A 16,831-nucleotide genomic window follows, 5' to 3' on the forward strand; every position below is an offset into this window, starting at 1 on the left:
CACAAAGCGAAATTTAGTAATTCTAAACCTTCTTCTATTGCTTTTGGTAAGGAGACGGAACAGTACATCAATTCCATCCATGATTCAAAAAAATAAGGCTGCTAAAACCATTCAGTTATGCTCTATCTTTAATGTATTTATTTGAAACTCCCCCTGGCTCTGTTCTTATATATATTTTTTTGTTTCTGTATTAATGACTCTATTTGTGTGTTCTTATTGTTTGTATTGTAAAGATTTAATAAAGAACATGTGGCCGCTGTGCGTTTCTTCTTCGCCTGTAGTGAGACGAATTTCCCGGATCACAGCGCCGCCATGCGGCCGGCTGCGAGAACTCAGTTCAGTTATTATTATTACTATAGAAAAAGAATATGAAATAAAGCATGTAGAAATGTTAGAGTAAAAACAGGTAAATTGGCTTCAAAAAGATAACTTGCAATTTTACAGTGGTAAGGAAACAAATAAAAAGTTTTTTATTAATGAACTATTTATCAGGACAATGTACATACTTAGAATGACAATATTTTCAGTGTCAAATTTAGTTACAGTTGTGATTGAACTGTAAATACAGTAAAAACTATTATTGTTTTTATAATCAAAAATGTATTTATATTCTAAAATATGGGAAAGGAATAGAAGTAAATGCTTCTATTTTTAAAAGTGAATAACTGTTTAAAGAAAATGTATATTATATTTAACATGGTAACAAGTATCACTGTAAAATGTTTTTTAAATCATGTAAACTAAATATAATAAAAATGTATTGTATTATTGTTTTAAAAAAAGAATACATGCAATTATAATGAATGTATGAATTAAAGTATTATTTTTTTAAGAACATGTCTACTGTATATATAAGAATAAGTCTACTGTAAAATATTATTAGTATTATAAATATAAATCTAGTATATATGTATTACTGTTATCAAAAAGAGTACAATTATACTATAAATATGATAAACAAACAGAAATGTATGAAGAAAATGCATCATAGTTAACATTGTAGTAACTTCACTTTAAAATACTGTAAAAAAAATTCTAATAAACACAAGGTTTAAGTGATAATGTTATGGTTATGTTATCAATATGAAATGGCACAAATACAATTATTTTAACAATAATGAATTATTGTTGAATATATATAAAGTTTTCTTTATTTTCATGACTATGAAAATTGTAGAGTCACACTGAAGGCATCAAGGGCTATTTGACCAAGAAGGAGAGTGTAGCTATATATATATATATATATATATATATATATATATATATATATATATATATATATATATATATATATATATACATATACTACATTTATTAAAAATGTTGTTCTTATTTTGTCGTTATGTACATAGACTTTTGTCAAGTTGCATTTCATAATACCAATTTTTTTAATGATATATAAAGTTTATTAATGGTGAATTGATAGATAATGTATGACTAGTAGGCTATGACTATAGATGCAGTCAGTGGTTTTGATTCAAGTCTACTGAGCAGCACCTTCCATTCTGAAGATGTGAGTCAGATTGAGGGAGTCAATATGAAATACCCTTGAACACACTTGTATCGCAGGTTATGGGGAGTTCCCCTTTCTGCAGCATCGTTTCCGTGTTCGTGAAGAGCTCAACATTTCCTTGAAGAACTCAAACCCACCTGTTTACTAGTTCAGTCATGATCGCTGGATAAGATAGCTGTGGCATTCATGATCTACAGGACTTCATTCATGAGAGGAAACGGCACCGTACAACCATCTCCGGACCTCTAGGAATATTTGAAGCGCTTCTCGCCGGCAAGACTCTTGAGGAACTGCGTCTGGTTAAACCATAGACTGTATATAATAAAGGTTAAACGCGTGGCTTACTCAGAAAACATCAGGTTGAGCAGGAGCTTTGTACCAACTTCTCGTAAGAGCAGCAGGTAAATTTTTGGACCTTAGTTTCGGTTTTAACCAAACATTACAAGTTAAACAATTTACTTTTGTATTCGAGTGGTTTGTTGAAGTTTGATTAATGGTGTGTTGTAATATTTATTAGGTTTATACGAAAGGTACTGTATGGTGGCTAAAATATAGGAGACTGGGAAATTTTGTAACACGTTGTTGAGGCACATTTGTCTAATACGCATTCAAATAGTTTATAAATATTTTGGGCATGGATTTATTGTGGTAATCTTATTTCACAATAATGTTCAAAATAGTGCGAAAAACATCACTTCCAAAGCATTTGACAGATGCTTTTATCAAAGGCGCGACATACACTGCATTCATGGTCTGTTGAGTTCATGCATTCCCTTGGAATTTAACCTATAACCTTGCTGTTGTTTTGCGCCATACTCTACATTTAATTATTTATTTATTTTACATAGTAAACATACAAGAAATAACAGCAAATAAATTGGAAACAACAAATACAAAAACAGAGGTTAATACTGTATAATAATCTATTATGTTTTAGAATTATTAGAAGATACTATACTTTTGTTTTGTTTTTCCATGCTGAAATTGTTTTACAATCTCTACTGTCACCACGAGGATGATGGTCTTATTTGATAGTGGTTTCAGACTGTAGCTTATTTCTAATTGGTTACACAAAAACACTCCTTGATCTCCCTAGGTTATTGTTGCCTTTGCTTTGATATGGTTACTGTATACATAGTTTTCATGTATTTCATATACAGGTGCATCTCAATAAATTTGAATCTCGTGGAAAAGTTCATTTATTTCAGTAATTCAACTTAAATTGTGAATTTTTTGTATTAAAGAAATTCAATGCACACCGACTGAAGTAGTTTAAGTCTAATTCTAGTTTAGAGTTTAATGTCTAGTTTAATACCAATCAGCAAATCAACTCAAAACACCTGCAAAGGTTTCCTGATGAAAATGGTCTCTCAGTTTGGTTCAGGCTACACAATCATGGGGAAGACTGCTGATCTGAACACAATCATTGACACCCTTCACAAGTAGGGTAAGCCACAAACATGCATTGCCAAAGAAGCTGGCTGTTCACAGAGTGCTGTATCTAAGCATGTTAACAGAAAGTTGAGTGGAAGGAAAAAGTGTGGAAGAAAAAGAAGCACAACCAACCGAGAGAACCACAGCCTTATGAGGATTGTCAAGCAAAATCAATTCAAGAATTTGAGTGAATTTGACAAGGAATGGACTGAGGCTGGGGTCACCACACACAGACGTGTCAAGGAATTTGCTGAACCACAGACAACGTCAGAGGCTTCTTACCTGGGCTAAGGAGAAGAAGAACTGGACTGTTGCCCAGTGGTCCAAAGTCCTTTTTTCAGATGAGAGCAAGTTTTGTTTTTCATTTGGAAACCAAGGTCCTAGAGTCTGGAGGAAGGGTGGAGAAGCTCATAGCCCAAGTTGCTTGAAGTCCAGTGTTAAGTTTCCACAGTCTGTGATGATTTGGGGTGCAATGTCATCTGCTGATGTTGGTCTATTGTGTTTTTTGAAAGCCAAAGTCACTACACCTGTTTACCAATAAATTTCAGAGCACTTCATGCTTCCTTCTGCTGACCAGCTTTTTGAAGATGCTGATTTCATTTTCCAGCAGGATTTGACACCTGCCCACACTGTTGGTGTGCTTGACTGGCCAGCAAACTCACCAGACCTGAACCCCACAGAGAATCTATTTGCTAAGAAACAAGAGACCAAAAAATGCAGATGAGCTGAAGGCCACTGTCAAAGAAACCTGGGCTTTCATACCACCTCAGCAGTGCCACAAACTGATCACCTCCATGCCACGCTGAATTGAGGCAGTAATTAAAGCAAATAGAGTCCCTACCAAGTATTGAGTACATGTACAGTAAATTAACATACTTTTCATGAAGGCCAACAATTCACTAAAAACATTTTTTTATTGGTCTTATGAAGTATTCTAATTTGTTGAAATTGGTGGGTTTTTGTTAAATGTGCGCCAAAATCATAACAATTAAAAGAACCGAAGAATTTAATACACAAGTTTCACAATTTGAGTTGAATTACTGAAATAAATTAACTTTTCCATGACATTCTAATTTATTGAGATGCAGCTGTATGGCAGAACATTTTTATTCATAAATCAATATCCATTGTATTTTTCTTCCCAGCACCACTATGAGTCAATGGAAACAAATCCAGCAACTGGATATTAAGTTCCTCGAACAGGTGGACTATTTTTATGATGACAACTTTCCAATGGAGCTGAGACAGGTGCTGGCCAACTGGATTGAAAGCCAGGACTGGTAAGTTGTTGTTTTTTACACACTGGTCAGGAATTGTATTTTCAATGTTTATAAAATCACATTTTGAATTTCTGGCTTCAGGAAAACACAAAACAGCCAGCCTAAAATACAAATTATGCATTTGCAACACAACTCTAAAGCATAAGCGAATGCATTTTCCTGAAGCATTTTTGCCTTTATTGCCTCAGGGAGACAGCTTCAAACCATGAATCTATGGCTACGGTACTCTTCAACAACTTCCTCATTCAGCTTGAGAGGCAGTGTTCTCAAGAGCAGAACTTTCTTCACAGACACAACCTAAAGAGAATATTTCACCAGATACAGGTAACAGACGCAAACTGCCCTCCTGTTATTTCCATACATCTGATTCATCCCTGAGTATCAAATCCATGCTTTAAAAAACCCAACAAATATTACTGAAGTACATTTTACAAGAAAAATTCACACATTCAATGTGTCATTCAATGCGTCACTGAAATTTGCTAGCAATTTCTTAGTTGAAATAGTCTCTACAACATATTTTTTTTTTTTTACAAAACATTGTTTTTGCACACTGTCTAGTCAAAAGCATAGTTTTGTTCAATGATGCCTTGCCCCTTTTTTTTTTACAAATCTTTTCTAAAACGAGAACTGAGAGGAAAGGAAAGTGAACTTGTGAGCGACCCTGTGACTATTCAAATGCATGCACTTATTTTCTATTGTCACTTATCAGGAAATTAACTAATGGTCAGTATTGGGATTTACAGTAATAGTCATAAACAAGGTATTTACATAGAACCTCTGTTGTGATTCATAACTCTATGACAATAATAAATTATTTGAAGTGTGCATTCAGTTGACAACGGAACTTGTGTACTCATGTGTGGTTTTTGCTAACTTTTCAGTGACTTCTGTGGAAACAGTCCTAACCAGTATGTAGCACCTCAGGTCATTTATCTCACATCGAGTTTACCACATTTAGTAAGGAAGAATATTTATAAGCGATGGCTGACATGTACACTACTGCAACATACCATTTTGATGTGCTAGCTGTAGTTACAATACTGTGCATTCCTACAGTTTCGAAAATGTTTCTATAGTCAGTAGACAGCAAGAAAAAAAGAGTTCAGGATGTCTCAGAATCTAAATTCACTCACAAAAGCTGACTGGCAAAACTCTCAGTGTCAGACTGCTGTACACATTTCTTTTGCTTATGCAGTATTTTCATGAGTGGGTGGGTGCTGTGGGGATTTCTCACTAGATAAATGAGAAAAAAAACTTCCACAGAAGAATCAAATGGCGGGGGTTTCGCTTGGTTAAAAAATTACATCTGTCTGTAACTGGTGTTGCATGCCACCCCGAAAACAAAACGACAGAGCACGGTGTGGTTAGACCATTTTTCATTTTTCCACGTAGACTGTATTTAGGACATCTGCAAAAAATCATTTGTTTTGTGTGTGTGGAAATATCATTGTCAATATTGCATTTAAAAAAACACCTACTATTTGAAACGCCCCACAATGTTTTGTCTAACACAAAAGTTCAAATGAACTTAACAGATGATTGGTATTTTCCGTAACTTCAAACAAATATCATAAACCCCCGAACAAATATCAAAAACCTCAATCTGCGAAGTGTGCACTTCAAGAAAAAATTCACTCAAAACTGAAAGTGCACTCTCCTAATGCCATACATATATATGATTATACAGTTTCATATCATATATTTGTATAATCATTCAATGCTTTCAAAACAATCATGGGGCATTCAGACGTGTTGGATCAGGTTGGACATTAATTATTACATAAAACGTCATTTTTTTGACATCTCGCGACTAAATGTAATTGACATAAAACCTGCTACGTATTAATGTTTGGATAAACTCCGTCATGGAAACAAACCACATCTCATAAACAAGATGCGTGAGATTTTAACCATCAGCTGTTTCGTTTACATCACCGGTTATTTGTTTGAACTTTCACTTTCCAAGGTTACTTCACTTGTAATGCCACATTCCTCATGAAGCATGATTTCTGTAAATTAACTTTGATTTCTCGGTCTCACGTGATCAGGCAGTAAATGCTGTTGCGTCGCTCTTTCAGGTAAAATACAAGCCGAATCCTCTGCACATGGCCGCCGTCATCTGTAACTGCCTGAGGGAAGAAAGACGGATCTTATCCACAGCCAGCATGCAGGAACAGGTACTGCCAATACACGTGACAACCAGCATGCAAAAACCACATATACCCCATACAACTATGTTGTTAACCAAGCTTCAGTGTTTTGCACTTACATGATAGTACAGTTATACCAAGCGTGGGATCCAAAAGGTGCTTCATTCTGACCTAGTTAACATGGCCAATATTATAAATGTGCTTCTTCGATTTGAGACTTAGTACAATGCATATTTGATGTATACATTTACTTTACATTTAAATCTTCTGTTTGCCATGTTTCCATTTCATTAATGGCAGGGACCACTGGAGAAGTCAATGCAAAACTCAGCCGCCTTGGAGAAGCTGAAAGTTCTTGACAACAAAGTGGCAGTCATAAGAAGCAGTGTTCAGGTAAGTTACATCACAGTCATGGGTGTTTAGTGTGTGTCATATGCCGTTATTTCAACATGCTCTTATAAGATGCTGGACCAGGCTGTGAAGTATCTTGAGGACATGCAGGATGATTTTGACTTTCGCTACAAAACCCTCCAACTTCGAGGTGAGCCAGTGTATGACCGTTGACATCTTCAAAAAACAAAATGCCAACCTCCAATTCGTTTATGACATAATAAAGCAAATAATACAATATGGGCATATAAGAGAGGATTTGTGATATGAAAGCATCTTCCTCTGATATCCTGCAGATCCAGTTGAGAGAAACTCTTTAACCATGAAGCAAGAAGTCACTACACTTCAAGAAATACTGAACCGCCTGGATTTCAAAAGAAAGGTAAGTGTATCTCTACAATGATAGCACTTTTCACTTTATTTATTTGAAATTGTTTTACTTTACAGCTATTTAATTTTCTTCTGGTTTAAACTATACTATTTGAACCACCCTGGGAACTTCCTGCCCTTAGACGGGTGGCTTTGAGTGGTTTTCACACATCTTTAGTATATTTCGCTTAGGTGTGTGATGCAACTATATAAGTTGTTGTTTTCTGGTCATTGTTAACCACTATGTATTCATTTTGTTTTACCTTTGCAGGAGATTTTGTCAAAGATCGCAGATGTTATAAAGGAAATCGATACCCTGATCTCCTCTCAGCTCAACCCTGAGCTTAAGGAATGGAAACGGAGGCAACAGATCGCCTGCATTGGAGGACCGGTTCTGATAGGACTGGACCAGCTCCAGAACTGGTACAACACTTTATAATATAAAGAAATAGAATAAGGAAAAAAATATACAATGTAAGTTATACTGTTTAATATAGATTATTGTTTTAAATGTTAGATGTCAAAATGCACACAGTAAAGACAAGCTGGAGGAGAAAACGTGGGATGTACACTACTGTTCAAAAGTTTGGGGTTTGATTTTTTTTAAAGAAATCAATAATTATATTCAGCAATGATGCATTAAATTGTTCAAGAGTGACCTTTTTAATCTTTCTATTCATTGAAGAATGGTTTTCACAAAATAACAAGAAATGCTTCTTGAGGATTGAAATTAGCATATTAAAATGATTTCTGAAGGATCACTGAAAACTGTAGTAATGCCTGCTGAAAGTACAGCTTTGGCATTAAAGGAGTAAATCACATTTTAAAACCCTTATTTTCAATTGTAATAATATTTCACAAAATCACTATTTTAGTGCATTTTTGATCAAACAAATGCAGCCTTTTTGTGCATAAGAGACTTCCTTCAAAAACATTTCAGACCCCAAACTTTTGGTGTATAGGTCTTGTGTTGTTATGGTGTTTTTTGGGGCTACCATGAGATCTGAATCAAGCCTAATTTTCATGTAAATCACTTTTACAGGTTTACCCTGACAGCCCAGAGTCTTTTCCAGATTAAAAGACAGCTAGACAAACTGGGTGAGCTGATCCTGAAAGTTACTTATGAGAGTGATCCAATCCCTCTCCAGAGACCTCAGATGGAGGAGCAAGTCAAATACCTCATCTACCACCTCATTAAAAGGTAACATGTAGATTTTGTGTGCTTGATGAACAGTTAAAGCACAGCAGTTCAGTCTGTGTGACATAATGCAACACAATAGAAAGGCTGCGCTGGGTGACAAGGAAACCTGAATAATCTGTTTTGGTCATGTTTGCAGCTCCTTTGTGGTGGAGAAGCAGCCCTGCATGCCTACACACCCTCAGAAACCTCTAATCATCAAAACACAGGTGCAGTTTACCACCAAGGTCAGGTATGAACCACAGCTTCAACCAGCTCCTCATGTAAACAAGTCTACTTTCACAAGGGGTTGACTGCCTTTAGTCCAACACAATTATTGCCCATTTTAATTTCACTTTTCCTTTTCAGATTACTGGTTAAGTTACCGGAGGTGGATTATCAACTCAAAGTCAAGACAACATTTGATAAGTATGTTCCCAGAATTATCTGTATGTCTACATTTTATCTTTGTAACCTTGGCCAATCTTGTTATGCATTACATTTGCAATGGCTACAATAATGTGCAATACATCAACCATTATTAAACTTTTAACTTATTAAATAGAACTGTCCTTGTGATACGAGGAAGCATGTACAATTTTACAGCAGACTTAATATATTACTGTTAAAACTTTTTATTTATAACTTGTTTGGGGGATGATATTTAATTTACAGAAGAGTGTCAATCTGAATTTAATATTAATATTAAAAAAAAAAAAAGCAATCTCTAGATAACATACAGATTATTATTGTTATTAGTCAGCGTTAAACCAACTTATTCCAGAGTACACCACATAATATTCATCATAATATTTACTGAAGTTGTGTTCCTACCACACATGATGTCACTTCCTGGAAGATGATGTCAACCAACTTGCTTTTTCTAAGTAAAATCTCAGATGCATTTCATTAAAGGGAAATTTATGAAATATATTGTTGTTATCGTTAAAAAAAATTTCGTTTTTGACTGATGAATCTATGTTGAGATTAATTAAATGGTTTCACAGGAAAAATCTGTAAAAACCAATCAATATTCCCACAGTAATTTTCTTTGTTTACCTTATTTTGATAAAAAAATAAACAAACTTAAATATTTCTTTACGTTAACAACACATCCACTAAATTTACAGTAGTGAAACTATTAATAATAATAATAATAATAATCTCTAATATGAATTCCATCTTAATGACTGTGAATATGTATAGTGGCATTTATGATAAGGACATGAAGACTATACACATGGAATGACCCAACTATGATTATGGCTATAATAATTAATATTATTCTCACATTTTCATGCAACTTTTTCTATCTTTGTTCAAAAGCCATGCAAGCAATGTTTGTTTCACTGGTGCATTTAGTCCAACATGACCATGTTTTTCTACTCTTCTCTATTTTTGTGTGTGCAGAGACCTTCCACCAGGCAAAGTGTGAGTGCAGTCAGCCTCAAACAGAAGAACCAACTTCCTGTTGTTTATTTAGGCCAAATCTCAAAATGAGTTTTTCAGCTGAGTGTGTGGGGGGAGGGGGACAGCAGTGGTTTACAAGCTAAATTCTGTATATATTCTACATAGTGGGTTACTGTCATTTACAGTACAGTGGAAGCTGTGACTAACCAGAAAATATCCAATCTAACATGACTGATATTTCCTTGTAGGAACAGACAGTTCTTCATCCTCACCAACAACACCAAAGTGATGGATGTTGAGGAGTCGACTGGATGTCTTTCTGTAGAGTTCAGGCATCTGGTACTTCACTCTGAATTCTAGCTCATGAATCAAGACCAGTATTGTTAATAAGGCTTTGGTGTTTAATCTATTTAAATGAGTTCACCCACTGTAGGAAAATTCATCAGTCATTATTTACTCACCCTCATCTTGCTCCAAACCCGCATTCTGTTTTTGTTTTTGTTTTTATTTAACATAAAAAGATACATTTTAAAGCTTATGTTTCCATACAAAGATTTTGTGACCATAGCTCCAAAAAAGTGAATAACTTAATCTGTTCCTCTCATAAAGTTATTCGGTGTCAGAAGACTTAAAAAAATATTTTGTATGTGTATGTGTGTGTCCTTATTTAAGTTTGACAACTGTGATAACTATGAAATGTTGTGAAATGTTAGAATGAGCTGTGTGAAAATGAACATGAGGTTGAGTAAAAAAAACATTTCCACTCTTGGGTGAACTATCCCTTTTTAAGAGAGCGAAGATATTTTATGATGACTTTGTGTTTTGCAGCAGCTGAAAGAGAGAAAGTGTCCTACTGGAGGAAAAGGAAATGAGGTAAGACTGCATTATTTCTAATATCTGCTTTCTTTACAGGTCTCTCTCTTCCACTGGCACACAGGGCCTACACCATGGCTGGAGCCTGGTAACATGCTAGCATATTTGCCATGTTGTTTTTCAGTCTAGAATACATCATCTTGCCAACAGAGGGCAGCCTCACACAGTATACGCTTGATCTTGGCCTTGAAGCTAATATTGAGTCTCTCTTTTGCAGGGTCCCCTGTCAGTAACAGAGGAGCTACACTCTCTCAATTTTGAGGCCATGCTGATGTTACAGGGCCTGGATATTGATCTTGAGGTATGTTTTAGTGTCTAATAATATATATATATATATATATATATATATATATATATATATATATATATATATATATATATATATATATATAAATACTATATACTATTTCCATACATAATCAAAAGCATATTTAAAGCTTACATGTAAGTATTATATATTTTTGTCTATATTTTTGTGTACGTACATAGACACACACACACCCACACACACACATACATATATATATATATATATATATATATATATATACAGTATACACTTACCAAGACCGTATTTATTTGATGATCAAATACAGTAAACACAGTAAGATTATAAATGCTATTACAGTTTGATTTAAAATATTTGTTTTCTATTTTAACATCCTAAAATGTCATTTATTACTGTAATGATCAAGCTGAATCTTAAGCATTATTACTCCAGTCTTCAGTGTCACATGAAACCTCCAGATATCATTCTAATATGCTGATTTTGTATTGATTTATTTTTACTATTAATGCTAAAAAAAAATGTCTCAAGAACACAATTTATTTGCAATTTTATAAGACATTATTTTATAAGATTTAATAAATACATTTATAAGACATTATAAATCACTCTGGATACCTGATGAATAAAAGTTTTACATTTCTTAAAAAACAAAAAAATTACTGACCCAAGTGTATAAATAAATTACATATTACATATAATATCCTATGCTAAGAAAATAATAATAATAATAATAAATTATTATTATTATTTATTTAGTTAGACCAACAGCTAAAATTCAATTTAAGGAATTATTATTATTTTTTTTTAATTATTATTATTATAATGATTTGATTTTAAATGTATTTATTTTTTAACATCACCTATGATACCAGTTTTGTATTTTTGTTCCTGTTCAGACTTGCTCCCTGCCGCTGGTGGTCATCTCTAATGTCAGTCAGCTCCCAGGGGGCTGGGCCTCTGTCATGTGGTACAACCTGCTAACTGATGACCCCAAGGTGAGCTTCTGAAGCAGATACAAAGAATAGCCTTATAGTATTTTGTTTATAGAATAACTAGATGTCGTAAAGCTGGACATTAAGTAATTTTCTGAACTTCTCTGTCTTGTGTAGAACCTTGGATTCTTCAGTAACCCCTTGAGGGCAAGCTGGAGTCAACTCTCAGAGGTCCTCAGCTGGCAGTTCTCAAGTTTTGCAGGACGAGGACTCAACAAAGAGCAGCTTAACATGCTGGGAGATAAACTTCTGGGTATGTTTTCTATAAACCTGTTGGCTTATGTAACATTAAAGTAATTTTATCTCATTATCAGCTTCATTAGACTATTTAGACTGTATTTCCCTAATGTTGTCCCATAAACATGCCGATAGCGCAGTTTTTTGTAAATGTGTTTTGGCTTCCATCTAAACAGTGTTTTAATTGTTTCTGAAGGTCAACACGCTTCTTATAATGACTGCCAAGTTTCTTGGTCCAAGTTCTGGAAGGTAATATTGAATCAATACTATATACTCTTGCTATTGTCAAATTGTAACAATATAAATCCAATTAGTTTTTTTTTTCTGCTGCTCTCAGGAAAACATTCCTGGCAAATCATTTAGTTTTTGGCTCTGGCTGGACTCGATCTTGGACCTTATCAAGAAGCATTTACTTCCTGTTTGGATTGACGGGTCAGTGGACTTGTTATGACATTCAGATGCATGATAAATATATATAGCACATTTTAGCTGTGTTATTCTGATGAGCATGTAATAAATAACAAATACAACTACTGGATAGAAAAGTCTATTTTTGTGATGTTTTATCACTTTATCAGTATATTTATCAGCATTAGAGTATTCTCTTTATCTGCTGTGCTGAATAAAGTTTTTGCTTGTTGCGATTCATTCTGCAGAAACCATTCTCTGCTTCTCAATGGATTCTGCTATTTTTTGTCTCTCAGCTACATAATGGGATTTGTGAGTAAAGAGATGGAACGTGCCTTACTGAAGGAGAAGGAGCCAGGGACATTCCTGCTACGCTTTAGTGAAAGTCACCTTGGAGGAATCACCTTCACCTGGGTTGAGCAGGATGAAAATGGTTTGTCTACAATATGTCATTATACTTTAAAGGAAAAGTTCACCCAAGAATGAAATTTTGCAGAGAATATACTCACCCTCAGGCCATTCAAGATGAAGATGTGTTTGTTTTTCCATCGGAACAGATTTGAAGAAATTTTGCATCGCTTGCTCACCATTGAGTCTTATGTAGTGAATGGGTGCCGCCAGAATAATAAGTCCAAACAGCTGATGAAAACCTCACAATAATACACAACTAATCCAAATGACTCCAATCATTTAAGGTCTTGTTTTTATCGACTGTTTGAACACTCATTCTGACGGCAACCATTCACTGCAGAAATAAATGCTGAATTTCTTCAAATCTGTTCTGATGAATAAACAAACTCATCTAGGTCTTGAATGACCGGAATTTTCATTTCTGGGTGAATGATTCCTTTAAAAATAACATTCCCAATACAATATTTAATATAGGAGAGTCAGGAGACATTATGTTACAAGTGTGAAGCTATTAAACAAAGATAATAAGAATCCTTACCAGTACTTCCATGCAGTGAACAGTGTTCTGTTTGCAAGTCCGCACAGGTTAAGCAATGACTGTAATTTCCACACTGAGAAAAAGTCTTGTATTTGCTGAGGGAAACTCCAGACTGGAGATATTCCAAAATTTAGCAGATGCCATTTATCCTTTTATAGATAAAACTTTGTATTTCCTTATTTTCAGTGTGCAGATGACTATGTAATTGTTCATATTAAATAATGCCTGATGAAAAAAGCTGTTCTTACAGTATGCCTGGCTGTTTTGGTGCTCAGTGGATTGTTTTTTTTAGTGCATTGTGTTTATTGTATTAAATATGTTGTTAAATAATCTTAAGCACATGTATTCTGTCTACAGGAGACCCAAAGTTCATCTCTGTAGAGCCGTACACGAAAAACCGTCTCAACGCCTTGCCCATTGCTGATATAATACGGGACTATAAGGTCATTGCAGATGGGGTTGTCCCAGAGAATCCTCTAAAGTTCCTCTATCCTGACATCCCCAAGGATGAGGCTTTTGGGAAACATTACAACAGCCAGCAAAACAAAGGTTAGATGTCCGCAAATGTATCTGATTTTTTATAATTTAGCTGTGTCCCATATTTTATTTATTTGATTAATAGGCTAGTCTTATTATAAAAAATGTCACAGTTAAGAACTTTACATGGCCTTCAGATATTCCAGAAGATGGCATAGATTAAATCATAAGGAGCCTGATGAACTGTTAAGGAGTAAGAAATAAACAATATTAATATAAGAAAATAAGTTTATATATAAGCAAACAAAATAAATAAACCGCATGAGTAAACATGGCCCGGGACTCTACTAAAACAATTCACACTTAAACCACCCCAATGTTCAAAACCAAAGCTACGCCCTTGACAGGAAGTTGATGTACGTCATCGTCACTTCCCTTTATCTCAATGTTTACATACTGTATATTGTATTGCTGGCTTTATTCATCATGCTCAACCATCATTTTGTCAAACTCACTGTAAGAAAAACGAAAGTATCTATATTACCAATACAGTTTTCTTAAGGATAAGCACCTGTTTTCAGTAGTTTTTTTCAGTAGTCTTTTGCATTTTTTGAGGATTTGTATTTTTTTGGGAAAGAGCAGGCTTATAACAAACGTACTTTATGTGGGAATGCTAAATGCATTTTTTTTTCATCTTTCACAGTTTGTCCTTACATTCAGACACAGTTAGTTCCAATTTCTCATCGGAAGTGAGTATCTTAATTTCTTTCACAACAAGATTTAATTTTATAATTAGTTTCTTCTCTGTGTTGCATGATTGTATGAACTGATTCAGATTTTTCTTCTTTCTTTCTTCAACGTCCTCAATTCTCAGTGGTCCAGTCCAAAATGCATGTTCCTCTCCTGAGCCCCCCATGTCTCCTGGAATGTTTGAAATTATTACCCAGCACCTCAGTCCCTTTGAGTTTGAAAGCGCTGTGAGTAACATTTTAACATATTTAAAAATTTTGCAGTGTTGCTGTCATGTGATGATCATCCATCATGACTTAAGAATAATCCAAAGTGCATATTGTATTTCCTATTGTACTTTTTAGCATGGTCAGTATCACACTTAGTGACTTACAACCACATGCATTATTCACTCTCATAACCCTAAAATGTTCAACATGGTCTCAAACTTAGCACAGCTGTATATATTACCGACTTTGTTGCTCTGAGTCATATTTTGTGGGTAGTCACTACTAAACAGAGCTGATAAAGCATTATTCAGTCACCAGAAAATGATATGAAACATTTTTCCTTGTTCACATTGCAGATGAGTTCACCCTAGAAAGGGCAACAGCCACATTTCACTTGGTTCCAAGATTATGGATGGATTCAAAGATTTTCATCTCCTTATTTTGGCTTTATTGTTTATTTTATTTTTTTTGCTGTTCTTCACTTTTATGGCACTATGCCACTATAATGCATCATGTCTCTGTTTTCATTTGCTGACAGAGTGTATATTCAAAAATACTGTCAATATGAAAATGCATCAGATGTATTATTAATGTCATAATTCTACATTCCAACAATGTATGTCTTAAATACAATATATGACTGGTCTCATATACCTGTAAAATTCAGATTTGCCCAAACCTTAATCTGCTTTAATGTTATTCTCAATTTAATGTTTATGTATATATTATGACAAACATTTTTTTTAAATAAAGAATTTTATGGTTAATCTATGGTATTATTATTAGTCGTAGAAGTAATAGTAGTAATAATGTATACTCTCAAAATAGAATGCAACATACTGACACAATGACAAAGAATTGTGGTTGTTCACATTCTGAGGTTGGAAATGTTGTTGAGTGGGCTGCAGACTGCATGCTGCAAGTAACATGGGAAAGGCTTTCACCCACATTCTTCCTGTCAGCATATGTGAGGTGCTTACGCCTGTAGAATCCAGTAATTTAGAGCTAGGAGTAGGAATCAAACCACATTTTTCATTATCATTAAGTAGATATGATACTTCATAAACAAAAAACTTTTATTCAAGTCAGTGCCTATAGGCACCATGAGCCTGCAATATGACCTATGTCAATTAAACATCAATGTTTAGAAATTGTTAAAACACTTTAACACTTAATGTTTTTGAGTTGGAAATATGACATGCAAAATATGCATTTCTGCAACTAAATATGCTGATATCTACTTCATTCTCTTTGGTTTGACATACTGGTGTGTGTGTGTGTGTGTGTGTGTGTAGTGTGGGGGGGTACTGATGTCTATAAAATGTCATCAAACAACACAGTTGGACTATGAATCATAAGTTGATCATAACTTGATAAGTTAAATGAGTTTCGTTTCTGTAACAATCTAAACGATACTATGCAAAACATTTTCATGTCCCTGGCATGTTTTAATATACTGGATAAAATAATAAGGCCACTGTTTAAAAGGCAGGAATCATTTAAATTTTATGTCAAGATGATAAATTGATAGTTCGTCCAAAATATATTGCTATTAAGACATTTTCAACCAAACAGTTGATGCTGGCCATTGACTCGCATATCATGGGGACAATACAATACTGGGAGTCAATGGCTACCGTCAGCTGGTTACCCACAGTCTCTTAAAATGCTGTGCTCAACAACACAAGAAGGAAATTAATACAGGTTTAGAATGGCATGAGGGGGAGTAAACGATGATGAAATTTTTATTTTAGGTAATAGATCACTTCAAGTCAACATATGGGTTTATTTTCAACAATTTCATTAGGCTACTGTAATTTCATTATTGTATTTTGCCATGACCTGGAATGCTACACAATGTTCTTCAAAAAAGAAAAATATATATATTTATTAACAAATGTCTCAGGTGCATTGTTTTAAC

General features: G+C 34.4%; 1 protein-coding gene across 2 annotated transcripts; it reads left to right on the plus strand.

Annotated features, from left to right (window-relative positions):
- The first annotated feature begins 4,073 nt into the window (after positions 1-4,073).
- On the plus strand, positions 4,074-15,677 carry stat4 (signal transducer and activator of transcription 4). Of its 2 annotated transcripts, none has more exons than XM_059500443.1 (23): positions 4,074-4,227; positions 4,416-4,551; positions 6,309-6,407; positions 6,681-6,773; positions 6,843-6,921; positions 7,067-7,152; positions 7,411-7,562; positions 8,182-8,340; positions 8,477-8,569; positions 8,686-8,745; positions 9,727-9,747; positions 9,975-10,065; positions 10,555-10,599; positions 10,817-10,900; positions 11,785-11,883; positions 11,998-12,133; positions 12,314-12,366; positions 12,455-12,549; positions 12,822-12,958; positions 13,832-14,023; positions 14,655-14,700; positions 14,826-14,928; positions 15,267-15,677. In XM_059500443.1, the coding sequence occupies exons 1-23, from the start codon at positions 4,100-4,102 to the stop codon at positions 15,279-15,281; spliced, it is 2,202 nt and encodes a 733-aa protein (XP_059356426.1). In that variant the 5' UTR covers positions 4,074-4,099; the 3' UTR covers positions 15,282-15,677. The 2 variants fall into 2 exon arrangements, with proteins under 2 accessions (XP_059356426.1, XP_059356427.1); XM_059500444.1 differs by having other exon boundaries at positions 10,558-10,599.
- Positions 15,678-16,831: the final 1,154 nt, after the last annotated feature.

This window comes from Carassius carassius, chromosome 19, assembly GCF_963082965.1.
Source record: "Carassius carassius chromosome 19, fCarCar2.1, whole genome shotgun sequence".
Classification (NCBI taxonomy): Eukaryota; Metazoa; Chordata; class Actinopteri; order Cypriniformes; family Cyprinidae; genus Carassius; species Carassius carassius.

What these genes read in the sequence shown, in the direction of transcription:
- stat4 (XM_059500443.1), top strand. Translation starts at nt 4,100, where the DNA reads ATGAGTCAATGGAAACAAATCCAGCAACTGGATATTAAGTTCCTCGAA. An exon ending in GCCTGGATTTCAAAAGAAAG is followed by an intron (nt 7,153 to 7,410) that starts GTAAGTGTATCT and finishes TTACCTTTGCAG; the next exon opens with GAGATTTTGTCAAAGATCGC. An exon ending in TGCTAACTGATGACCCCAAG is followed by an intron (nt 11,884 to 11,997) that starts GTGAGCTTCTGA and finishes TGTCTTGTGTAG; the next exon opens with AACCTTGGATTCTTCAGTAA.